This window comes from Triturus cristatus, chromosome 3_1, assembly GCF_964204655.1.
Source record: "Triturus cristatus chromosome 3_1, aTriCri1.1, whole genome shotgun sequence".
Classification (NCBI taxonomy): domain Eukaryota; kingdom Metazoa; phylum Chordata; class Amphibia; order Caudata; family Salamandridae; genus Triturus; species Triturus cristatus.
This window is the reverse complement of record NC_140583.1, coordinates 513,355,804-513,383,008: the sequence shown is the minus strand read 5'-3', so window position 1 is coordinate 513,383,008 and position 27,205 is coordinate 513,355,804. Positions and strand designations below refer to the sequence as shown.

At 44.3% G+C, this 27,205-nt stretch overlaps 1 protein-coding gene across 1 annotated transcript in view; it reads right to left on the bottom strand.

Annotated features, from left to right (window-relative positions):
* LOC146860510 (aminopeptidase N-like) overlaps positions 1 to 27,205 on the bottom strand; it is a 438,299-nt gene that overhangs the window by 181,827 nt on the left and 229,267 nt on the right. The window contains exon 11 of the mRNA XM_085644422.1: positions 6,607 to 6,683. Within this exon, the coding sequence (XP_085500548.1) occupies positions 6,607 to 6,683 (77 nt within the window). The remainder of the gene's footprint in view (positions 1 to 6,606; positions 6,684 to 27,205) is intronic.

The window sequence follows — 27,205 nt, the reverse complement described above, 5'->3', positions numbered from 1 at the left end:
TCCTTGTAAAGGAGGGCTGCCAGCTGGAGGAACCCGAGGCCCAACCCGTACTGATCTTTACCTCCTTTATAGATCAGATGTATTATAGCACCTCGCCATAAGTGTATTGACAAAGTCTAACAGTAGTCAAACAATGTTGCAAACTGTTCTGCCCAGAACAAAATGTATTGTTTATATAGTGCCGTTGGAACGTCCGTTTGTTATGACGCGCACTATTCGAGTTGCGAAGGCAGCCTGGTCATGATTGTCATCATGATGCTGTGGGACCCATTGTTGCAGGAGAGCTTCTGTTATAAATGTTGTCCTGGCACTGCTGTCCATATAAATGTCTTCTTCTTTGATGACAGTCGTGTTTGGGAGAGGCGGTACTTGATGGGAAACCCATCCCAATTGCGAGTACCGTTCTTCCCATGTTGACTTCAAGGCTAACTTCCTTCTCTCTTGCTTCAAAGTGGATGATTAAAAAGGATGGCCATTCTTCTTCTGAAATCTTGGCAATACCCCGGGCTTTTTGGTCATTCCTTTGTATGTTCACGAGGGACCTAAAACCCCTTGAGCTGGAGTTCTTGCTGGCCTGAAGTAATTTTAATCAGAATCCCTCTGAGCGTCTATGTGTCTCTGCGAGTACTGCCTGCCTGAAGGCAGCACTCGCAGAGAAAGGGGAGGCATGACAATTACCATTACAGGTTGCTTCCTTGAAGCCTAACTTACACTATTCAAGTAGACTTCAATAATCTCGTCCTTGAGGGAATATTCATACTGGCACCCTATCGTCCCCGGGAGCCGCATGGAGAGACTCACTGGCTACGAATACCCTGCACAGTCCAAACAGCGGAGCAGTGAAGCAGTTGACGCCATGGAGAAGGGAACGTAGTAGTGAACTTGCCTGGGGGTAGGAAACCGAACAGGCCGCAGGTGGCACAGTGTTACATAGGCAGGCGGCGGCAAGTATTACTGCCCGTGTGCGTAAAGGCAGTGTGCACGGCTCCAGACGGCAAGATGGGGGGCTGAGGGCAATGTACTACTCAGCAATCCAAACTGGAAAAATACGCATATATATACGAAAAGTCAGCAAGACTTAACGGAACAGTCAACTGGGGCGGAGCAGTCGCGGCCTCTGGAGAGGGACCAGAGGTCACATTGCAGGACATACTCACCACCCTCAATAAAGCATAAAGTGCACACAGCACTTGACGGCAGGATTGAGCTATTCCTGCTTAGAGCAGATTTTAAGAATGTGAGTACAAGAGTCAAAGATGTAGAGACAACCACTGAGACGCTGTGTGATGAGACCAAAGAACTTAAACGTCAAGTACGTCTACTGGAGGCAGAAACCAAACTACTGACCAATAAACTCGATGACTAGTAAAGCCGGTACCAGCGCAACAATGTCAGAATAATTGGAGTGCCGGAAGGAGCAGATGGACAAGCAGTGGACCTGTTCATGGAGGACCTTATAAAGCAACACCTACAACCCAAAGGCCTCTCCAATTATTTCTCAGTGGAAAGAGCGCACCGAGTCCCTGAAGGCAGACCGAGTACAGGTGCACCACCCAGGCCGATCCTCGCCCGCAATTTTAATTTCAGGGATTGGGACATAATCCTACAGACTGCAAAAATCGGCCCACCAGTCCGCTTTGAAGACAAAACCATTACTTTCTTTCTCAACTACACAGCGGCAGTAACCAAGCTGCGGCACACTTTCCTGGAGGTCAAGAAAGAATTGAGAAAGAGAGAACTGAAATACTCCATGTTAATCCCGGCAAGATTGAGGGTCGAAGCGGAAGGAAAAGTGTGGTTCTTCATTGCACCAGAGGAGGCACAGAACTGGCTGAAAGGGTGGCGCCCAGCCACAACATCGGGGTAGCAAAACTGCAGGTTGCACCAACCGACGACAACTAGCGCCCGGCTGCCAGAGGAGGGAACTGATAATTCGGGGTGATTTTAACACTACACTAAATGACGTCATAGACCGCACCCCCCTCCGGCCTCAACACCGCACATGTTCCAGCTTAGCAGACTTCCTTGACGCACACAGCTTGCTAGACACATGGCGGTTTAAAAATCCACAAACACAGCAGTATATTTTTCACTCTGGGGCTCACAACAGCCTCTCACATATAGATTACATAATTGCAGCCACAGATAATGTGGGAAGGTTTGGGGCAGTATCGCACGTACCCAGGGAAATATCCAATCACTCCCCTGTGACGCATCCCGAACTCCCACACAATGTCATATGTACCCAATATACCCAGGATTACTATGCAACCACAAGATTAGAAAAGGCCTGCTTACCACTACAACACATTACTTTAGGGCGAATGAAGCGTCGGTCTCCTCACCGCTGGTCCTTTGGGAAGCGTATAAGCCTGTTCGGCAGGGACTGGGTATATCTCTCATTGCAGGTCACAAAAAAGAAAGGAGGAAAGAAATAGAGGCCCTAGAACAGGAGGTGCACCACTTAGAGTCTCAGTATACCTGAGATCCCTCAGTTACCAACACACACAGGCTATGCACAGAACAACAAGACAATAAAGACCACCTATGGGCAGATGCTAGAACCCGATTGACAGCAGTCCAACACAGGGTCTCTGAATCTGGGGACAATGCAGGCAAGCTTCTTGCTTGGTTGGATAAATGGGATCGAGCGAATAGATGGGTGGCAGAGCTTCGACCAGACAATGGCGAATCCACATCGGACCCCAGGAGATAGTAACCGTGCTAGCGGCATACTTTGAACAGGTGTATGCGTCCACAATCATGACCACGATACACGACGTGCTAGACTTCCTAAGAGACATACGCTTACTAACACTCACAAAGGAAGAGACCCAGACGCTAGAAAGTGACTTAACAATAGACGAACTCAAGGTAGCCATCCATAAGACACAGGAAAGCCAGCGGCCCGAATGGCATACCAATAGAACTATCCAAACGCACAGCTGATAAAGTGGCCCCCTATCTATTGAAAATGTATGAGGCCAGCCTGGCCCAGGGGGAGCTCCCTAGGGACCAGCGCATTGCTACCATTGTAGCTATCCACAAACCAGACAAACCCCCTTCTGAAAGCACCTCGTACCGGCCTATTGCACTGATTAACTCAGAGGCCAAGATATTGGCCAAATCGTTCGCGCTCCAATTGACCCCCTATCTCGCTAAACTAGTCCACCCCGATCAGTCAGGATTTATGCCGGGAAGGAACACAGCCTTGAACCTTAGACGCCTGCACAGCGTCCTCGGCCGCAAGCACACAATATGAGAGGAGGCCGCGGTACTCTTTCTTGACGTAAGGATTGCGTTCGGGTCTGTGGAATGGACATTCCTTTTTGCAGCCCTCCAACATCAGGGATTCAGGCCTAAATTCTGCTCATTGGTTCGCCTATTATATACCAACCCTCTCGCACATGTAGTTGCTAATGGACATATCTCACAGGAATTTTCCGTGGGACATGGAACGCGTCAAGGCTGTCCGCTGTCACCGCTCCTTTTTGCGCTGGTCTTGGAGCCCCTGGCTGCATCGATCAGAGGAGATCCAATAATCCGTGGCCTACGCTGGATGGAGGGATGGGAAGATCAGATATCCCGCTACACAGACGACGTTCTGTTATATATAGCATCCCCCACGTGATCCATTCGTAGACTACTAAACATATGTGAAAGGTACGGGGCGGTCTCCGGGTACACGATCAATTGGGAAAAGTCTGTACTATACATTCTACACGGGCCGTATCCAAAATTACCAAAGAACTGCACAGTTAGGGTGGTAACTGACAGCTTCAAATACCTGGGAATCCATGTTACGTCTGATCCAGACGACTTCCAATCGCTAAACCTCCAAGAACCACTGCAAAGGCTGAGACGAGATACCAAACACTGGAGGGCATTGCCACTCACCCTACTGGGTAGGGGGGCACTTTTTAAAATGATGGCACTACCCAGATTTGTCCATGCCCTTCACAACACTCCCTTTCTTGTCCCTGCGTCATATTTTAGAGCAATAGACTCAGAAGTCAATAATCTCTTATGGGATGGCAAACCGGCCAGGATCGCTGCAGGTAAATTGACTAGGAGTTGGTACGATGGCGGCATAGCACTGCCCAAGGTTCAGGCGTATTACTGGGCCTCCCAATTAGCAGTAATCAATCAGTGGATCCATGTACCCAACCCCGACCCTGCGTACCGCCTAGATAGACTAGTCCTGGGAATGGGGTGAATTAACCGAGTGCTCTTCAATAAACAGAGAAAATCAGACCTACTGGGACCAGTGGAGCATACGGTTCACGTGTGGCATACAGTGACACGGCACCTGGGATGGGCTGACAAACTGACACAACAAACCCCATTGTGGGACACTGGCAAACTAGGCACACTGGGCAAGAGCAAGGGGTTCCAAAAATGGGACAGGATAAGGATCTCTCGGCTGGGTGACCTCTGGAAAGGGGGGAAGGTCGTTCGCTTTGCCCACTTACAGGAACAATACGAGATGGCACCAGCAGAGATGTTCCCGTACATGCAGGTTAAACATGAGCTTGAGGCAGCCATTCCAGCAGAAGAGACTCTTCCTGAAGCCGCTCCCTTAGAGGACCGGCTATTAACGGACCACATGGACAGGAAAGCAATCTCCCTCACATACCGCAAAATAATTAACAACCAAATAGACCCTTTTTTAAAACTACGGATTAAGTGGCAGGAAGAGGTGGGAGAACTGACTGACACTGACTGGCAGGAAGTGATGGAATCACCCAGGGTGGTGGCGGTGTCCTCCATATTACGCCAGGTGCAACTTAAAATACTACATAGGACATACTTTACTAGAGTGACATTATGCAAAATAGGGAAAGTCGCTGACCAGCACTGCATGCGCCAATGTAACGAAATAGGTACAATCTACCACATATTGTGGGACTGCCCGGTTATCAAACTGTACTGGACAGCAGTTATAAACACTATAACGGAGGTCAGCTCCTGCCCGGTCCCACCTGAACCCAAATGTTGTCTTCTGAATATATGGGAACCAACAGACCTGAACCGTACTGGGCAAACTTGGGCAACACTTGGAATGACGATAGATAAACGAAATGTAGCTCAGAAATGGGGGGCCGTGCAGGCCCCAGTTCTCGAAGTCTGGTGCAGAGATATAGATATGATTATGGTGGCAGAAAAAGCCACGTACATCAACAGAGGGTGCCCCAAAAAATGGGAGAGAGTGTGGGGTAAATGGAATACCTATAGAGGGAATATATGCACCCCCCAGCAATGAACCGGGAATCAGAAGTGGAGGTATAAAAATGTCACAATGCAACTATAGCTGTATTATATTACACACATTGTTGACCAAATGTGATAACTATATATGCTAATGTGCGAATATTGTAGACTGTCATTGTAAATGTTCTGTCAAATGCAATAGACTCAATTGCAGATCTTCGTTTCTTTAATAAAAACTGTTAAAAAAAAAATCTTGTGCTTAGTTATTTCGGGATTTGACTGCTGATAACCGTCTATGGACAACACATACTTCAAATACAGCTACAATGTTTGGGCTGTTATCGTGATCTTGTACTACAGCATAGATATATTTGAACATAATATTTCCCCTTGACATTATTCCCTGAAATTTGCAATAATTAAAAGCAAATACATGAATAAGTGATTGTAATATAATTTTGTATTTTACAATATCTCTGGATAACATTAAACACAGACAGTGAACCAATCTGGGGGGATATTTAGGTATTGCGTTGTCCTGTGACATGCAGGGTGAAGCAGGGTGGCGCAAAATCTACAATGAGATTCAGTCAAGCCACGCAAATCCATCCTGTGTGTGTTGGTAAATCTACTGTAACGCAAGGCAGTGCAAGTCGCTGCCTCGCATTACACTTCGTGTTGAGCGCACTACATGGGTAGAGCAGCATAGCGGCATCCACCCATGTATTCTGATGAATGCCCAGATTAACCAAGAGTGGTAAACCTGGGAATGCATCCAAATTGAATGCCTTACCACTAGAGGTGATATGAGGAGAAATATCTTTATTCCTCCTTGGTGTTTCTGCATCATACTTAGAAAGAGGAAAATGCCTCTTAGGATTGTTTTTGTGCAAGTAGGTACCAGCCAGCAGGGATAGAAAGCAGAAATGGGCTGTGTAATGTTAAATGTTAAATATGACGCATTCCTGCCTTCTTCACACAGTACACCGCTCTTAGTGATCCCCCATGAGCAGCAAAATCTGAAATCTGGACAGTGTTTGCTCATCCATTGATGGGTGAGTCACAAGTAGCTTTATGCAAAATCACAAATGCTCATTTTTCTTAAGTCAAACTGCTATTGTAAATGTGCTCCTTTTGTATTTGTCTGACATATTAGTAGCATTAGACAGTTTAAAGCATATGCTCCACTAATAGTGCTTGAGCGTTACATAAATTTTTGATACGATAGATGATGCCAGTATTTGTCCGCTTAGTTCATAGGGGCACAGTGACTGTGCATTGGATTTTAGGTGGGTTTAGTATCAAAACCTTTAGGTAGTAATTAATTATTAATCATACAGAAATAGCTTTTTTGTTTTTGCACATAATCAACATCAGCGTAAAAAAAATGAATACCTGATTTGCCATTGAGCCAGAAAGTAGACTGGGCACTTCCGGTTTTCATCCATGTAATTGGTACAATCCACGTATAACTGCGAAAAGTATATGTAATTGTCTTTAACAGGTATGCTGCTCTCAATTCATATTTAAAAGAGAATACATAGACAATAAATGAGTGCATTGAGCTGCCCCTACCAATCATTGTGGATGTTTGAACAATTTAACTATCATGAAAATGCAATGTGTCAAATGAACCTATATTGCTTTGGGATAATGAATCAATGTAGGATTTTGTAACCTGAATACTGGCAGTAGTTCACTGTAGTAACTATAATAGTCCAAGGTCTGGAGACCCCTAGCTTGAGACTATCCAAGTGTTTGCTGACATAGAAAAGTGTCACAGCACTTTTGTAAGACTAAGTATAATTTCAATCTAAACTGAAGTGAATGTGAAGAGTGGCAAATACCCTTCGCCCTGCCTAGTACACACATTTGCTTCTGGTGGCTTTAAATTATTCATATTGGTCATAGGTTATTCATCTGTAGCCAGTGGGGGTATGGTGGTTAGTTTTCCTGGATTAAGCAGCGATGTAGGACTAAGAATAGATGCTCATCCTAGCTCGTCTTCCTCTTCCAGGCTATTGACCTACCAACTCTGCTCATGTATAGGCAACTCTAATGTTTGGTATGAATGATACGTATGGTATGGATAATTAAAGAGGACATACATTAAGAGATGTGTGAAGAACGTGCAGATTGAGACTTGGAACATTTGCAGGTGACACATTAACTGGGGATTCAAATTAATCAGTGAAATATTGTAGTTATAACTGTCATGCAGGCTATTTGGAATATTCCAAAGCATGCACATACTCAAGGTAGGGAGACAGCTATCTGTGGAAAAGTCTGATATGGAAAAATGAGGCTAATATTTAAAGTTGCTAAAATATACAAGAGCTATGTGGCTAGCCCTAGATGCTGTAAATTCCAGAGTGCCCGCCAAGTTGTCCTTCTCCCTATTCAGCTTTGAGCGCTGTCCTGCCACCCTGATGGTGGTGCAACCAGCAGTCCGGGAGAAGAGTGTGGATGGGAGTCCTTTTCAGGCCAGCAGATTTCCTGGATAAGAGTCCCTCGCTATGTGGTGCTGTGATGCCAGATCTGTGAGGGGTGGCACGGTGCTGGTAGGGGACTGCAGCCTCAGCCTTGATGGATGGCAGGAAGTGCCAGAGGATGCAATATCCTCTATTGAGTTACCTCAGGAGCTAGACTGTCCAGAAGACCATCTGTGGTGGTGCGCAAAGAGCCCAATCTGTGCATGGAGTGTGAGGGAAACAAGTGCTGAGAGAAACTGACTGAGGACACTGAAACAGCAGATGTTGATGCTGGAGACAAGCACACGATCATGCAAATGGAAGTTCCTACTTCTAATAAAGATGTTCAGTTTGACACAGGGGTTGGTCAGAGGACTCTGAGCGACATCTTTGGTTCTAAGGTGGTCAGGTCACAAGCACCAGTGTTTTTTTCAGTGGGGATGCCTAGTAAGGATTTGGTCTTACCCCAGGATATTGAACAAGATAATAATTCACTACAAAAGGTGGATTCAGTCCTGAGTGCTGTGGGAGCTTGGAGTCCATTTCCGTGGATTTATGGACTTTTTCAAGTGAGCAGATTAGCTCCACAGATGGACAATGCTGATTGGGGGTCCCAGTGGTAACGCAGAGGCGGGGGTGCAGCAAATATTTGATTGGAAAAATAGCGTGGGCACATTATCTAGCTTCCAACTTCCTGGCAAGCATGTTGGAGAGTCACAGTTCTCTGGCATCTTGAGTAAAGCTGCAAATGATTCTGAGCTGAGCGCAGCATCTGCTCTCTTGGAAAATCTCAGGGTGGAAGGACAGGCAATACGTACATTTCTAGATGCTTATTTTTTCTTGATCAGACTCTCATGCACCTTGGAATCTGAATCAGAGCTTGACAGTGATGATGGGCCAGCTGACAAACCAACAAGCACACTAAAGTACCCTTGTCCATTGCAACAATCTAAACAAAATCTTGAGGCTGGGATCCAGAAAAGCCAGCCTCAGAAGTCTGGCACTGCAACCCCGAATCAACTCATCACTATTGAGGATCTGGAGGATGGTTGCAATACATTTGATGTGATGTATGCTGGATCCACATATCATGTGGAGCTAGCTTGGGATCCCGAGGGCATTGAGCTAACCCCTACTGAGCTATAGAAATCTGTGAGATAAATCTTTTCTTCGGCCATCTGGCCTCCATTGGCTTATCATCTATGCCCTCTATATTTTATTGATGCTCCCTCTCAGTCAATAGCTAACTAACATCTCTAGAGCAGGTTGAGGAGGGGGATCTGAACTCCGCTGTCTATAAAAGACTTAAGCAGGCAATAAGACTGCCCCTTCGCTCTCCTCTATTTACACATTTTTACAGATGCATGGGATGAATACAGGAATGATACTGTCTGCATAAAAGCATCGCATCACAAGACTCAGATGATATTGCATAAAATGTTGAAAAAATATGAACATACTTTATAGGGGCTTGAACGATCTTGTGATCCAATTTGCAAGTTTACTGGAGTAAACCGGAGCAATGCTAATTCAAGTGGGCCAACACGAAGTCAAAGAACATGGACATACTCTATGATTGCTACAACGATGTAGAGATCCAATCTGCAAGTTTGCTGGAGTCAACCCGAGAAATGCAAACTCAAATGGGCTGACACAAGGTCAGATTGAGGGAGACAGGCCATAAGGTTGAGGACATGGAAAATCGTATGCATAGGATCAACCTTAGGGTGTTAGGTATACTAGAAGGCAATGAGGGCGATGACCAAAAAGACATATGTGGTTCATTGGATTAAGCAAGCCTTTCCTCATTTGAGTGACTCACATTTATTTGGCAGAGTTTTTGCTCTTTATACCTCATTGACTGCACATTGCTTGCCTGTGTGTGTGGGGGGTGGAAGGGCGGTATCTGACATATATTCATTAATTGCGGAGTAAGACAAGGCTACCTCTTGTCACCCTAGTTGTTTGCTCTCTGTTTAGAGAGCCATTTTTCCAAGCTGTAAAAGTACCTTGTATTTTTCCATCCTTGTATCTGTATAAACTTGAGATCAGATTATTGGCCTATGTTGATGATACTGCAATCTTTTAATCGCCTGAAGAGCGCACCCTCAGCAAGGTTTCTGTGCTGAAATTAAATATTCAAAAACACAGTTTGTGTCCAATATACTTTTAGCATGGACAGACTCTTGTATTGTTGAATCAGCTACATATCTGGGAATTCAAGCTTCAATTAAGGATATTATCTCTCTAAATTGTAATTTATTTTATGTTAATTCACTTGAGAGCTTTAGGAAATGGGATTGGATTCATCTGGGGCTTACTGGGAGGTGCAATGTTATCAAGATGGTCATTTTACCCCGATGCTTGTATCACTTTAGATCAATTCCCCCTTTTCACCCAAAGACTTTTTTCAAAAAGATCTCAGCCAGTTGGCAGATGTTTATCTGGCAGTACAAGTAACCACAGTGCTTAATGCAAGTTCTTCATTTGTCTGATAATTGTACGTCTCGAACATAATTATCTGTAACAAGAAACAATGGTTCCTGCGGTTAATGTACATAATATATGATAGTTATGTGCTCAATAGCATATATTCGTGGGGATGGGATGTAAGAGAAGGAATCACAATCACACACATCAGAAGTTATCAAAAGTTATTTTACTAAGCTTTTACTCTTGGTATCGTATAATAAGACAAACAGTGTGCTCAGGTGAGGCCCCTCTGTGAGTAACCCTTTCATTTTCACTCTTTTTCTTGAAGCCACATAACCTCTGGGCGTGCACCATCTACACTGACAGTCCGTTGTCCATATTCCAGGTAACTTCCCTATCTGGTTCTAATCCCATAAAGATTATTTTGGTTTTGGCCGTTCAAGTTACTATTTTTCTATTATTCCATTTCAGGTGTCCCATATTGGTCCTTATGAAACATCTCAATTACTCTTGGGGTCGAAACGCAGTCAATGTGTATCACAAACGAACCACTTTTGCAGCCTTTGTTATTGTATTAGAGGATTGGTAATTCATTTACTACACTTACCTGTGGTCGTTTTTTATATAATTTTGAAACCTATGTGTATATGTCACCAATTGTCACTTCTTGTGTCTAGGTTCAAACTCACTTGGGACACTTAGCACACTGTTTGTCTGATTATATGATACAATGAGTAAAAGCTTAATAAAAGCACTATTGATAACTTCTGATGTGTGTGATTGTGATTCCTTCTCTTACATCCCTGGTATTTCTGCACAAATGTACCATAGACACTGATTATTTCAAACCTACTAGATTCAAGACTTTAATAGTTATTCATAAAATACGGCTTATTATTAGGAGACTCCGTAATATATCTCGTCTTATTTTTTAAAACAATCTGGACATGCCAGGGTGTTTATAGAATAGCTATTTAACTTGTTGGTGGAACGTACGACTGAAGACTGTAGGACACATGGATCGCCTTGGTACTTTTGATCTCATTTGAAGATTTGCAGAAGGAATATGCAATGCCGAAACAAGGCTTAATTAGATATTTGCAACTTAGAAGTTTTCCGGATTCTTTACCATCCTCTGATCTAAATTATATTACTAATTAATTTTTACGATTAGTTTTGTCAAAACACCAAGGAAAGGAGTTTTTAGCACGGCCTACAAAATATAAAAGTGTTACAGACAAAATGGAGAGTGTTGCCTCTAAGCAGAGGAGATATTTGGGCTGTGCTTTTTCTGTTGATAACATCCAACTATATGCTTTCGCAGTCTGCTCTTGTCTTAGTGCCAACCAAATGAAACTATAGCTACTAAACCCCTCTTCAGTTCCATAAAAGGGGTCTTAGACTAACCTCAGAATGCTTTCAGTGGTATGCTAGGAGGGCTGACAGGAACCACATTTGTGTCTCATATACAATTATTTAAACATACTAGGATCCAGTGTTTGGCTACCTTAGTACATACTCTTGAGTGGGATCCTACAATGATTATATTAAGCCATACAAATAGCATTCCTGTGGCAATTGCATGGTTCGGAATCACAAAATATGTGGCTTCAGAAGGATCTACCAAATGCAAGGATGGGTTGGCAGGAGTTTATATCTCTAGGCGGCATGGAAATTTCTATATTCCAGCGTGATCTATGGCGTGATAAATTGCTAAACATCTGGCGTCCTATTGTAGATTGGATGACTTTATGTGTTCTGGTTATGATAATGCATTGTCCAAAGAATTAATTTGAAATATATTTTGTGTGCTATTTACAGTATGCGGGACCAAGCAGAGGTGTTCACACAGACATGGGCGACCTTCCTACAGAGTAAACCAAAAGGAGTAGGGAGTAGTAAAATGTTTATATCTCGTGAAGGCATGTGCTGTGTGTGCTAATACTGCCCTCACTCACACAAATGTGTGACATGCTTCATCATTGGGCTGCTTACAATACACTCTGGCGTAGCCATGCACATGGTGGAGCAATAGGTTGGGGGACGACAATACAACACAGAAAAAAACACATTATTTCACAGTGGCTGAGAAAGACAGTAGTGAAAGTGCAGTGTTGTGTAAGTTAAAACTAGCTCACCTGCATCCACCGTGGCGAGCAGCTTGGGAGGAGTACCACCCTTGGAGTAAGTGTGACTAGAGGGGGTCTCTTCTTGCCCATTGCCAGTTCTAACGCAAAATAGGGGTAAACTCATAATTCCACTACTTTCTAGAGTAAATTCTGGGAAAAGGACAAACTGGTTTTTAAGGCACCCTCTTATCACAACTGGAGGTGAGAGGTTCAGAACACTGGACAGGTAGAGTACTGAGGAAGGCCGGCGTGACCCTACATGTGGGGCACACGCGGGCGAAACATGTCGACCACCTGGCAGTAAAGGAGGGATGTTAGGAGCACATAACATCTCCCAATCACCACCATCCTTCACGTTTTTAACACTGGCCGGAGGGTCCAGGAATAAAGTCTTAGGCACAGCAACACTTTCAAGCTAGTTTTGATTTACACAACACTGCACTTTCACTACCGTCGTTCCCAGCCACTGTGAAATAATTTGTTTTGTCTGTGTTGTATTGTCTTCCCCCACCCTATTGCTCCACCCTGTGCGTGGCTACACCAGGGTGTATTGTAAGCAGCCCTATGATGAAGCATGTCACACATTTTGTGTGACTGAGGGCAGTTTTAGCACACACAGCACATGCCTTCATGAGATATAACATTTTTATTTCTCCCTACTCCTTTTGGTGTACTATGTATTGACATGGGGTTCGGGGTAGGTGAGTCCGTACCCTCACCCCTTTCTTTTGTGTTGACTCGCCCTTCCTACAGGATATCCCCTGAAGTGTGATTTTCCACTATTGCCCTCCCTCCCGTTACTCATCCGCTCTGCCATGGCTGGCATACTAGAGAGTCGGGTAGACAACGCTTAGTAATTCCTGAGTGGCCTCGAGCCCGGGCACTCTGGTCAAGGCATCCACGTACGGCTGCCCTGTACTCCTAGCCAGAACCCCTGCCTCCCCTACCCGTTCCTGCCTCCTTCCTCTCTACCCTCTTCCCCCCTCCACCCACAACCATTGCCTCCCCACTCTTTTCCCCCCCACAACCCTCAAGCCCCTCAACCTCCTCCTATACCCTCCCCTCATGTTTGCCATCTCCCCCTCCCCCATTCTGTTGTGACTTGGAACATTGGCAGTTGACACATTAACAGGGCATTCACATTAATCAGTGAAATATCCATTGTGCTCCCTCCCCATCTAGACCATGGCCATCTTCTCCCCTTCCCCTGCCACTACCCCCCGGCATGCAACTTGGGCAGCAACGTCCCCCTTCTACTCCCCCATGCGATGGACTGCTTGGATTCTCACCCTCTTCCCCCCCTCTGCTAGGAGCCATGGCCCAAAGGACCCAAGCCAGCTACTGCCCCGGGGGTCACCCAGCATCCAGTGCCAACTGTCTGGCTAGCCAAACTGACTCTACATGTGACATGTGCCCTTTTTTTTGGAGCCCCCCTCCCATCCCCCTTCCCCCTTTTTCTCTTTCTCCTTTTCCCACCCACTGTATCGTATAGTACTAATTGTTCCATTCTATGCCTTACTGTACATATGTTGTGTATTATGTTTCAATAAAAAATGACGACACAAAAAAAAAGTAATATATTTTGTGCAAAGTTTCTGTTTTGGTGTTTAAATTCCTGGTTTTATCACCATGTATCTTGTATGACACACTCTGCACTCTGTATCTGTTTTTTCTCTCTTTGTTTTGTATTAGAAATCTACGTATGTCAAGGATGTTCAGATAAGCTTTCTCAAAAAAAAGAAAAAATCATAGGCACATGCAGGTTTAGTTAATTCATGGCAATGGCCATATGTTCATGAACAATGTCTATATAAGCTAGCCCAGGATAGAATAATACCTAATGATACATGTGACAGCCCATTTTGTAATGGAAGCTATGGAGGGCTGCTTGCTTTTGTGAGTGCCACTGTTACTGGCAGAAAGTTTATTTGATGCCTTAACAGCTTTTGTTCGAGCAATAAAAAATCTGATGGCCTGCTAATCTGACAGCACTTAAAGAAGGATTCAAAGTTCAAAGAACTTTCTTACTCATATAAAAATTCGAAAATACTTTTGAGAAGGGGGTGATAGATTTTTAAAACAATTGTGCCTAAGGAAAACCTTTTCAATGTCTACTATAACAGAGAGATACTGCAGTTCGCTTATGTCACTTTCTTATTTCTCATGCTTGTGGAATGCAGCTTTCTTTGTCACAAGTTTTATAAAACAGAATGCCAGTGGATCAAAAAATGACAGCCCAAACATATAAAATAACATTTTAATCCCTAAAAAGGACGGAATTGCCAACCAAGAGAACAGAATAAAAATGTTGTATGACTACCAGATTCTTCATTCAAAACATTTAATGCATGAACTGCCATGGCATTCATCACTGTCAAACAGGGTCTCTGTAAACTTTAATTGAAGGCTACACTTGACTAGGTCAGCAACAGAGGAAAAACATCAGCTGCATGAGAAAAGCAATTGCATTTGTTTCTTAGTCCATTGATCAACCTTTTTGTACATATTCTTGCATTTGTTTATGGTAGTGTTGAAAAAATGTCTCTCTCTGAAGGGTCACCCCAAGTTGTTTACCTTCCTCCTCCTATCTTTCTGACCTTCTTTTTGTTGGCTTTAGGACTCTGAGTACTTTGCCAATGCTGATCAGTGCTAAAGTGTATGTGCTTTTCCTCTAAACATGGTGACATTGGTGTATGCCCACTTGGCATATTTAGTTTACTTATAAGTCCCTTGTACAGTGGTATACTTGTGCTTGTAATCTCAATGCTAGTAATGGCCCTGCAGCACTAATTGTGTCACCCACAAAAGTAGCCTTACAAACTTGTCTCAGGCCTGCCATTGCAGGGCCTGTGTGTGCAGTTTACTGACACTTCGACTTGGCAATTAAAACTACTTGCCAAGCCTTAAACCCCCCTTTTATTACAAGTAAGTCACCCAAAGGGTGACCCCCGGTAGCCCTAAAGGTATGGTGCTGTTTAACTAAAAGGCAGTACATGCACTCTAAGTCTTGAATATCCTGGTAGTGACAAACACCTTTTCACTACTGTGAGGCCTACTCCTCTCATCTGCTAGCACTGGTAATTCCTTATAACCCTTTTGAGCTGTAATTCCTGACTAGAAAGGATTAGCTGCAGCATGTTACATATCTTTGGAATGGTAATGATAAATTCTCTTTACTGGTAAAGTTGGATTTACCATTACTGTTTTAGAAATGCCACTTTTAGAAAAGGGGACATTTCTCTGCTCTTAACCCCTTCCATGCTCATGACGAGCCCAGCTCGTCATGAGTCACAGTGGAGCTGTGCTCATGATGAGCTGGGCTCGTCATAACGGCCGTGGGCCACCCATGCGCGATTGATTCCCTGCCTGTGCGGGAGAATTAATTAGTGGGCGGGGTCGTGAAGAGCCCAGCTCGTCATGAGCACTGCTACACTGTGACTCATGACGAGTTGGGCTTGTCACCAGCACCGCGGGGCCGTGGCCCCCCTTCCCCCTGCGCCGTGGGGGAATTACCCCCGCAGCAACGGGGTTAATGCTCTGTGTGTCTTGCAGCCTGTCTCCAATACACGTCTGAGGTGGGTGACAGCTACACTTTGTGTATTCCTTCTAGACAGCCACAAACACAGGAAGGGTGAGTGTGACAGAGAACTCACCTGTATACATTGACATTCTGATTGCTCTTCCTGGGCTGGAAGAGGAACGGTGAGCTGACACGAACACCTGAATAAGTAGTGTCCTGTGTCCTACACAAAGGGCTGATTACCTCCTGCTGATAGTCTGTAGCCAGGGCTGAAATGAAAGGGGGACCTGTGTACTTCAAGGGCTTGCCTTTGAAATCATCCGCACTTCAAAGGCACCACTCGGTATAGGTATTGGGGTTCTGACCTTGCCAAGACAGTACACTAATGGACCTGTGAAGAACTCTGCCAGGAGGGAGGGCTGCTGTGCTACAAGGATTTCCCCTCTGCCTGACATTGCTCTGAAAGAACTGTTTTTGCTTTGCTAAGATACCCTTCTGCCTGTAGATCTCTGCCCTGCTGAGGACAAAGACTGGAGCCATCTCACTTGAACCCTGAATGACTCCAAGGACGTGCCCCCTGTTCTGAAGTGTCAGGGTCATCAAAGACTTCCTTCAACAGCACCGGAACTCTGCCATCTGTGCGTCCTGCCCTTCCAAGTGGTGCCAATCCAGTCCCGGGCTCTTGAAGGGTGATTTCTGCTGTGCTGATCCGTCCAATCCGACGCATGGAAAATATTTTTACCATAATGATATTTCCACAGGTGTGATACAGGTGATATGATATTGTAATAATGTGTTTTTTAATTGTTTGCTTAAATTTGGCAAGAAATCAAAAATGACTATTTGATTAAATTGTAAAGTATAAATATATTGATGAGGATAATTAAATAAATAAGTAAGAAAGTATTTTGCTTTTTTCTGCTTTCTGGGCTGCATATGTACTTCAATGAGTGCTGAGTTGTCGAACTGAATTGATAGGTTGCTGGGGTTTTTTCTAATCATACCAAAACATCACAAATCCAGTGAGTGGAACCAGAGATATGAATTTTCAAAGTATTAAATAAAAATAGTACCAAAAATCGAAAAGAGCACACTGTGAGCAACAGACAGCTCTAGAGCAAGCTAAAGGTAAGGTTTGAGTCTGAGTGCAATGGAACAAAGGGGACAGACAAGGTTGGTCCCAGTCACAGAGCAACCTTTGGACTTAGAAAATGTCCAAGAAGTAGGATTCCTCGATGGGGAAAGGCTGTAGACTGAATCCGAAGTTGGGCTCATTGACAAAGGGTTGACAAAGGACAAAGTCTCAGTGAAGACATTGGCAAAGGCAGGAAAAGTTCCAAGCGAGAAAAGTCTGTGGATGCACAGGAAGCCATTAATGTCAATTAGATGCTGCTAGGTGTCAGGCTCAGTGAAGATTTCTACCTTTGGACATGGACTCTTTTCTGGTAGTCAGATTTCCTCAGCTGGGCAAGGCTGTAGCCTGTAGCCACACTGAGTTTGTTGTCACTCAATGCCAGTTGGAGTTGGGCCCACTTAATTGGATTTATTGTTGAGAAGATCAACGTAGCGGGAGCTATGGCGAAGTGAGACCCACAGCAGTATATCCTTTGATGGAACGGCTTGGTAGTTTGGTCACAGTCTTCTGTTGGTTCTCCAGGCAAAAACCCTTGAGGAGTTTTTAAATCCCAGGTTTAGGGTTAGGCAGGAGGAGTTTTCTCTGACACTAGCCAAGGGTTCTAGCATCTCAGGAGCAGCACTTAGTGGTCAGGATTCAAGCCAATATAAGCCTCTTGCAGGGTCTAAAGAAGGTCTAATTTAAACAGCCCAGCTAAACACTTTCAAGAAAGTAGATGCTCCTTTTGCAACCTGTGCCAAAAAATATGAGTTTCAACATATTCCTATGACAGAGGAGGAAGGTATAAGTTAAATTAACTCTGAATGTAGAGGTTTAAGGAGTGGGTCTGGAATGACTATAAATTGATGTGCGTGTTTAATTTGTCCCCAGTTTAGATTGGACCACGATTACACATTGCCAAATCTGATGTAGCAACTGCTAAGTGGAAGAAGATATGATATCCTAATAAATGTAAGAAGGACAGAGAGAATACCTAGCTGATAGCAGAATAGCTGGGCATTGAATCGACTATACAGAATTGGATACCTGAGTAATTAAAAATAATAGGTTTTCGGTTTCAATAATCTTTGTATCTGGAGTCATGAAAAGGGATGTTTCTTACTCCCTCGACATATATAATGTTACAAATAACTAAGAGAAATAGAGGTATGAGCTGCTATGGGGAAGAATTTTCACTAATATATATTAAAGTTTGACTTATAAAGATGTGGAATATGGGGCCAAAGAAAACGATATTGAAATTGAATTTGACTCTTTTGTCTTTTAGATATTGTATAATTATGTATTAATATGTCCTGAAGAAGGTGGGGCGAACCATTCTATATACCACCGAAACACTGTGGTGACAGATAATATTCCTTTTTGTATAGGTGTTTTTAATATGTTTTTATAATGCATTCATTCTAATAATGTGTTGCTCAAATTGAGATACAGAAATAAGATTATTTGAATGAGATAATAAGGGGTTTGGAAATGTGGAGAATTTGTGTTAATATGTAGATGAATGTTTTTCAAAAGAATATGATCTTAACCTGACAGCAACAAATAACAGTGTATTGTTTTTTTTTTACATACGTAGTAAAATTTGTGGTATTTCTTAACAATTTTTCGATAAGGCCTCTTTCATGGTATATATGAGTGATTAGTGCATCTTCAAATCCTTTTAAATAGCATTTTCATACCCCAGTAAAGGTGCAGCGCAAAGGGAGTTTGCTTTTGTAGCATCATACTTACCCTGTTTTTTTGGCATTTAAGGGTGTCTTTCCATGGTTTGTGGAGAGTTTTTTATTTACCATGCATGAGAACTTAACCGCTAAGGTGAGATATGGCTCTGCAGGGGAAACGTTGGACACTTACCCACTAGCTAGATGGGTGCTCCAAGAATGCATTTTGGCTTCTCTATTGTTTATATAAAAAAATGGAGTTTGCATCTGTCCAATGTAACCACTGATGTCCCAAGCATAGTGAACCTGCTTGTTCTTGCGTTAGTTTACGCAGATGAGGTCGTTTTGGCCAAGAATCTTAGAGCTGTACGTAGGATGGTGTAGCCATTTGCGTCCTTTATGAGTAGCCTCGACTTAATTGCCAATTTTGGGAAGTCCCATATCATGGCAAGTGGCCCGGGCAAAACAGGAGCCTCCTTATTGCAAATTAACAGTCAATCCCTGCACAGTGTGAATCGTTTTTTGTTATCTTGGTGTCATTAGGTCTCGCCTGACCCAGCGCATGCGCTGGTCTGGCGAGACTTATTGAGAGGGCTCCAAAAAGTGCTACCAGGCCAGCCTAGAGCTACAGTGCATGTGCGCGGGCGCGCGCGCTGCGCTTTACCGCGATTACTTTCACTTTTGCGACCCCACGGCCGCTTTGATGTGCGATCGGGATCACTTTCACGGCCGCAGGGCCGCTTGGCAAGGCCAATAGGTCTCGCTTTAGAGCTACAGTGCATGTGCGCGGGCGCGCGCGCTGCGCTTTACCGCGATTACTTTCACTTTTGCGACCCCACGGCCGCTTTGATGTGCGATCGGGATCACTTTCACGGCCGCAGGGCCGCTTGGCAAGGCCAATAGGTCTCGCTTTTGGGACCTTTATAAGTATTTAGTTATGCCACTGTTGCATGGGTCCCAAAGGCGAGACCTATTGGCTATGCCAATGCTTGTTTTTGACTTGTCAGGATGCTGGCAGCCACAGGTTCCCTCTGTGTGCTTTAAACTGAGCAGATCGGCTGGGGCTCTTTTTAACCTTTCCCAGGCTGTAGGAATGGGACCGATTGTAGCATGTTTAAATATATATAATGCACAGTGTCTACCCGTGGCATTGTACAGTGCAGGGGTTTGGGGCAATTTAATATCACTCCCCTACAGCTTGAGGAGAATCGTATCTGTAGGCACCCCTCCATCTCCCTCCCACTAGCTCCCGTTTTATTATACACTCGGAATTTAATCTAAAATGTATCTCAAATTAAATTAAGCTGGCCCCACTTTTACTCTGGGTCAATGTTTGGACTAACACTGAGGCTAGCCTGTGTATGAATATCATTCTAGACTTAAATTAGATAGAGGCCATTCTATTCCCTGGTGGAGAATGGAGATATGTCTCTGAATTATTTTGCGAACTAGATTTGTCTGATATGTTTTATGCACCAAGCACTTTAATTAAATCTGGCTTGATGGTGGTCAATGCTAGATCTAATGATTTTTGCCTCTCAGTTTGTGGTCTGAGTCCAATAAAGCGCTGTCAAGGAGTACATTATGCTTTGCATTCCTGATATGTCCGCAGATTATCTACCCTTACCCTTTTCACGATGGAAGAGATTGTTTCCATCCCGATTTAGGGCTGGCGCAGAATGGCAACTCTTTAGCTTTCCCGAAGGCTATGACCATCCTTGTGCTAGCCTGTCCACTTGCTGCAAATTATGTTTTATCTGTACATTTTATAGATCATTGGGGGCGTTAAAATTATAGCCGCTTTAGCAGCAGAAAACTGCCGCTAAAGCGGCGATAATTGGCTAGATAATATGCCACAGAGAATTCCCATAGAAGCCCATGTTCTGGTGTCAACATGGGCTTCTATTGGAATTCTCTGCGGCATATTATCAAGCCCATTATCGCCGCTTTAGCGGCAGTTTTCTGCCCCTAAAGCGGCGATAATTTTATCGCCTGTCTTGATAATATGCCCCATTGTTTTTATTTTACTCTAAACCAATTTTAAATCATCTCGAATTTCGGAAGTATATAGGTGCACTATTTTATCTCCAGCTTTTAGGTAGTTCTGAGGTGTGTTTTAGAGTTAGTTAGTTTCTTAAAATGAAAGCTAGATGTAGGAAATCGATGGTGAGTTGACCTATGGGTCTATCCTCTGTTTGGAGTGTATGGCCTGTGCAGCTAGGATTTTACTTATCATGTGATCTTTAGGAGTTGTTATTTTATCATTGTTTCTGCTGCCATTTGTCTCGTGTAATTAAATGTCTCTCTGTGGATCTAGGGTTGATTTAATGTCACTGTAGAATTCATCTCTCTGGTTGCGAGCAACGAAAATCTGTATTTTTAAATGTATCTATGAAAACTGTTTTGAAACTGTGTTTTCTTTTGCATGTGATCGCTTTGTTTTTTATGGTTTTACTTTGAAAAATTGAATAGAGATGAGTTGACTTTGACTTACTCTTGTATGCTAAATACCCTTCCTTACTCTATGTTCTGCTAGAACACAACTCAGGATCACCAGAACACTCCTGAAGTTATCAACACCTGCACCAGCCTTCGTCACACGCTTGCAAGAATGAAAATGTGAACACCTGCCTTGTGGGAGCGTTGAGCCCCAACTCTCGCAAGAATAGGCACTCTGTATAAGTTCCTTGGCTTTGTGTGTAAAAAATAGGCACTCTCGCAAGATCTCCAAGTCTCCGTGGCCATTTTAGATCTCAAGACTGTAAAAAGTAATAACCCCGCCCCGTGGATCCCTGACGCTTCACGTTTAGAATCCGATGGGAGAGCACAGAGAAACTCAGTGCTCCAGAACCTGAGTTCCAGCCTGTATTGATAAGTCATTCCATTTGTATACTGCTTCATCTATTGTAAAGAGGAACAAGTAAATCTGTGAAACCATAGTCTTCAACTACTGTAGGTTTAATGCCAAGTATTCAGGGTGTTTATTGAATGTGCAATCAAGAGTAAGACTAAAGACATTGTTGCAAGCAGGTATAAACCAAAGTGCGCATTAGTCAAGCCAAAAAACTTTAAGTGCTTCTGACCTTTTAACCAATGTTAGTTAACAGGTTTTTGGGGGAAACTTATAAGGACAAGTGAATTCACTGAGTTCACTGAACCTTTTAAACCAGGGTCCTCATCCTATTCACATAACAAAATCCCATACTACAGAACTATCCTATGCATTATCTAAAGAAACAAGTTCACTACTCTGTGGAACTAGCAAGCTTGGTGATGTAACTAAGTTAACAATATGATTTAGTTAAGTTGGAATTGTAGTGTAACCAGCCAGGAAATTGCAATTGGCGCTCAGACACTCTCGAACCCCATCATCCCACCAGCATCCTTGTCGGGGTACGTTGCTACTATCCAACCTGAGGGAAGATAAATTCAACAGAAATTCTTCAGTAGAAACCTGGAAGATACTGGTCACCAGATAAGGTTTAGTTCCCTTATGGCGTGGGAACAAAAGAGGGAGGTTTAGGGAGTAATGTATGTATTCCCTGGAGCACTAATCCCAAATTATTTTTAAGGTAGAGGAGAACCAGGCTGTCTCTCTTTTATTATGTTAGTTTATTAGTTGGTCCTGAACCCATTTTCCTTGGGTTCATCCCTTGGTTGCCGATTAACATAACAAACCTCGGTGGTGGTTCTTTGAGCATGAGGGTCCATGCTCCCTCCACAATACGAGATCTGACAGTCAAACACGTCCAAGACCAAAGATGGTGTGACATCCTGCTACAGTGAAAATAGCCTTTAGGCATTTATTCATATTTAAAAGAAGGGTTTAGGCTTGTCAAAAGGGGTTATTTTGACAGGTTGAATTTGTACTTTAATCCTGCTCAGCTACGAAAATGGTGGCAGGTCTGCAGTCATGCTTTGCATTGTCACTGTAGTGGTGGCACAATATGTAATGCAGTCCACTGATGACCTTTAGCTCATGGGCCCTGGTTACACTGTGTACCATACAGTAGGAACTTACAGGACAGTTGAATATGCCAATTAAAGAAGTATAGCCAATTTCGACACATTTTTATGGGTCAAAGCACATGCACTGCGGCCTAATTAGCACCGTCCCAGTTCACAGATTTAAATAAAAATAAGCATCAGTCCAAAAAATTGGGAGTGATCATTCAAAAAGATTCATTTTCCTACGTGCTGCTCCCCCTCCAGTTGAAATGCGAGGAGCAACTCAGCTATTTCATTGTCAGGTCTCATCATCTAAGTGGGTGAACATGTAAAAGCCTTGTGCATTTACATCGTCACTCCCAGGTCTATACTCCTCTGTAAAGTCCATACCCTGCAGGGAGATGGACCACCTTAACAGTTTGGGGTTTTCTCCTCTCATTTGCATTAGACGTCCGAGAGCCATATGAACCCTGTAGTGAATCTGAAACAAGCATGGTCTCAGCTTCTTCAGTGACCAAACCACAACAAATGGCTTCCCTCTCTATGGTACTCCAATGCTGCTCTCTGGGGAGAAATCGCCTGCTACACAAGGCAATATGTTGATTTTAAACCGAATCATTTAGCTGCAATATCACTGCCCCAATCCCATGGTCTGAAACATCTGTTTGGACCACAAACTCCTTGCTGAAATCCCATGCTTTGAGAACAGATGTTGTGTACAGCGGTTCGTTCAGGGTATCTCAGGCCTTCCTACACTCCGCAGTCCATATGTCCTTCTTTAGTTGCTTCTTTAAAGTCTGCTCTGTCAGGAGAGCAGAAATTATGCAATAACTCTTGACAAACCTGCTGTAGTAACCTGGTAGAAGCAGGAAAGCCCTGACCTGAGTCTGAGATTTAGGAGATTCCCAAGCCATGATTGTCGGAAGCTTGGGCTGTAGAGTCTGCACATGTCCCCTGCCAAATTGATGGGACAGGTATACCACAGACCATTGACATTTCTGGCACTTGCTGTCCTTGATAGTCAGTCCTCCCTGTTGCATAGCCTGAAACCACTTCCTGAGGTGAGTCAACATTTTAAGGTCTTGTTGCATCTCTCCACAAGACCATTGGTTTGGGAGTGATAAGGGGTGGTGAGCTTATAAGTCACCCGACACCCATCTCACATAGCCTTGAATTATGCAGACATGAAGTTTCTTCCCTGATCTGAGATTACCTCTTTGGGAAACCTCACTCTGGTTAAGATATGAAGTAGGGACATTGCTACCATGAGAGCAGCCATCGTCCTTAGAGGTATATGTTGAATATGGCCAAAAGCACAACTGCCAACTACGCCCAATCATGTGACCAGAGACAGGCTGAATGCACTACATGGCTAAGGCACGAAAATACCAATTTTCTAAATGTAGCATTTTCAGAATTGTAATTTAAAGTCCAACTTCAACATAAGTTTAGATTTTAAATGAGGATTCCAGAGACACCAACCATGAACCAGTGATATCTTCCCATTTTGAAATTATGCTTATAACATGTAATAATGGAAATCCCAATGTTATCCTATGGGAGATATAGGCCTTGCATTAGTGAAAAACAAATTTAAGAGTTTTTCACTACCAGGACATGTAAAACTCAAAAGTGCAAAAGTGCATGTCCTGCTTTTTAAATTTATTGCACCCAGAGCCTACCCTAGCGGTGACTTATATGTATTAAAAATGAATGTTTGGGCCTGGCATGAGGTTTAACTTATCAGGGTGACATGGCAGTTTAAAAGTGCATGCGTAGGCACTGCAATGGCATGCCTGAGCTATGTTTAAAGGGGTAATGCAGTGGGTGGCATAATCATTGCTATAGGCCCACTAGTAGCATTTAATTTACAGGCCCTGGGCATAGGTAGTGCACACTACTAGCGACTTATAGGTACATTTAATAAGCCAATTGTGGATAAGCCAATATTACCACATTATAAGGAGTGCACACAAGCACTTTAGTACTGGTTAGTAGTGATAAAGTGCACAGAGTCCTAAGGCCAACAAAAAATAATTCAGTAAAATGGGAAAGTGGAAGGCAAAATGTTTGAGGGTGACACTGCTGTAAGGATCATTTCCAACACAACCCACCTCTAGTCTAAAGCCAGGGTAGGCTAATCAGTACCTTAATGGACTTCCCTGCTTAGGCGATAGAACACAGAACATGGCACTCTACTGCAGGGGCAATTGTCAGTTTCTGTGCCTCCCTGAACTCAGTTGGCTCCCTGTGTCTCTACTCTCCTGAGCCACTGAACTGAGCCATGGGGTCCGTTCTCCTCAACTGTGTACCCCATCTATGCAGCACCTAACTTTAATTTGCTCACAGATGCATCCCAGTAGGCAGACAGTACCACCACGGCCAACAAAGTGATATGGCTCATTTCACCCCTTGTGTCTGGATTCTGTCCCCAACCCAAAGAAAACTCTGTTCACAAGCACAACAACCAACAGAGGCCACTGACACCTATCAGTGTCCAAAGCCAGGCCCCGTGCCATCCAAGGGTCTCTGAACTCTGTGGTTTCCCAACGTTGGGGCAGTAGCCCCAATGTCTTGCACCCTTTTTCCACTCCACCTACCACCAGTTCAGGGGTAGTATTCTGAAACTGGCCCTTCAACCCAGGGTCTGTACGCTTAGGCTGAACATGTGCCTGATGAGCCAGGACTTTCAGGGGAGTACAACTACCCCCCTGAAGGGAGACATACTCTGTAGGTGTCATGCAACAGTCTGCCTAGCGCTGGACCTCAGCCCTATGTCCCTGTGACAGTTCATGGAGCCACCCCCGGCCAGGAGTCCCCAGGGTCAGTCTTGGGATGTTCTGTTCTCCGAGCTGGCAACCTCTGACCCACTGATCCTCCCACTATGGACTGTTTCCACCTCCTGCCCCTCCATCTGGGTCTCTGTATCCTATGCTGGGGAGTGGTACCCCCAGAAAAGAGAACTTTTTGGGTGCCTGTGCTGGCCACCCCTCCCAGCTCTTCTCACACTGTGGGGCTCCCATCAGTGGACTGTAGCTTGGTACAGACCAGGTCCCTCTGCCATTGCATCTTCTGGGAGAAACCTAAGGTCTGGGAGCGGAAATAGGGCACCCTGGGCATTTGCCCACCAAACCTTCCCCTTATACGCTTAGAAGGGACATGGAACACCTTTCCCTCCTTACCATACTGGGACCTGTCTCGGTCACTGTGTACCAACCCCTCACTCTGATGGGGGAATCTGAGCCACCCTCCTTAGGATCATTCCCCAATGCCTTCCCAGAGACTCTGGTATTCACCCAGAGGTCTGCCTCCTCTGCAAGCTCCCTGGAGTCAGTCAACTCACAATCAACCAGGTGTTAGCGTAGCTCTGCAAAACAGTAACTGATCCTGTGTGCCCTAGTAATCAAATTGTACAGCTCCCCAACCATCCAGTGCCTTGCAAATGTAACCCACAAAACCCCCCCGGGGCTGGTGAGGATGTTTCTAACTGTACCTGAATTTCAACCTGCACTGTTCTCGGGTGAATCCATCTCTCTTGACAAGGGTCTCCTTCATGGTGGGATGCCTCAGCCTGTACCCCTTCTCTAAGGCAAATAGGGCGTACCTACCATCACCAGGATTATGCCCTCAAAGACCAGATCGCCAATCCTCCTCAGGGATCCTGTACACCTCTAGAATGACCTCATATTCCTCAAACCACCTGTTTGTGGCATCCCCCTCCTCAAAGTCAGGCATCAAGTCCATGGGTATGTGGATCCTTCCTTCACCACTGGACACTGTAGTTTTGCTGCCGCCATTCTTGCTATACACTACCAGTTGCTTCAATTCCTGTTCCTTAAGACTCAGTTGATGAGTCAGCAAGATCTTTTTCTCTTCCAAGGCTCTCTCAGCCACCTCAGCCTACCTTTGTCTGCTTCCATTGCAAGTTTTTCCCTGGCTAAGGCTCTCCCAACCTCAGCCCTCCTATCCTCTGCTAGTGCTTTGTCAGCCTCGGCTCTTCTCTCCTCTGCAGCCAGTTGGGCCGGCTGCAGCCTCAGGTTCCTCTCAGCCTGTCTCTCCTTTAACTGCTCAGCAAGGAGGGTTTTGGCGGAGACACTGCTTCCTAGATTGGATCCCGCAGTGGACTTCCTTTCTGTGGACTACCCACTCTCTTCTGGAGCCTTTGCTATGTAATTTTCCTTCTGCTCCTCATCCTTCTCAGGAACATTGCCCTCTTGTGGCTCTGGATTTACATCCTCCAGGTAGTACCAGGGCTCTGCTGTCTCCAGACTGGTGAAATAGTCCTCCTTAGACTCTTCCCCAGAAGCTTCACTCCCATGGTCCTTGGTTGGAGCTTCTAGCCAGCGTGCTTCGTCATGAGTATACGGGGCTGCCTGGAGATCCTGCCTCGTGGACCTCATCCTCACAGCCAGATCCCCCTCATTGAAGATATACTTCAGCTCCTTCATATTGTAGAATGACAGGCAGTCAATATCCAGGGTAAGCCCCATTCTGTCACGGTTTCACTGATGCAACAAGAGTCCCAAGTGGATTAAAATGAAGCAGGAGTCAAATGTAGTAAAATGACCAATTAAGAGAAACAGGAGAATTTAAAAACTCATAATGGTCTTAGATATGGGATGGTAGGGTACACCAAATTACTGTATGGCACTGCACAAACACAAGTCTTATCCTTACCGCTCATCACCAATGTT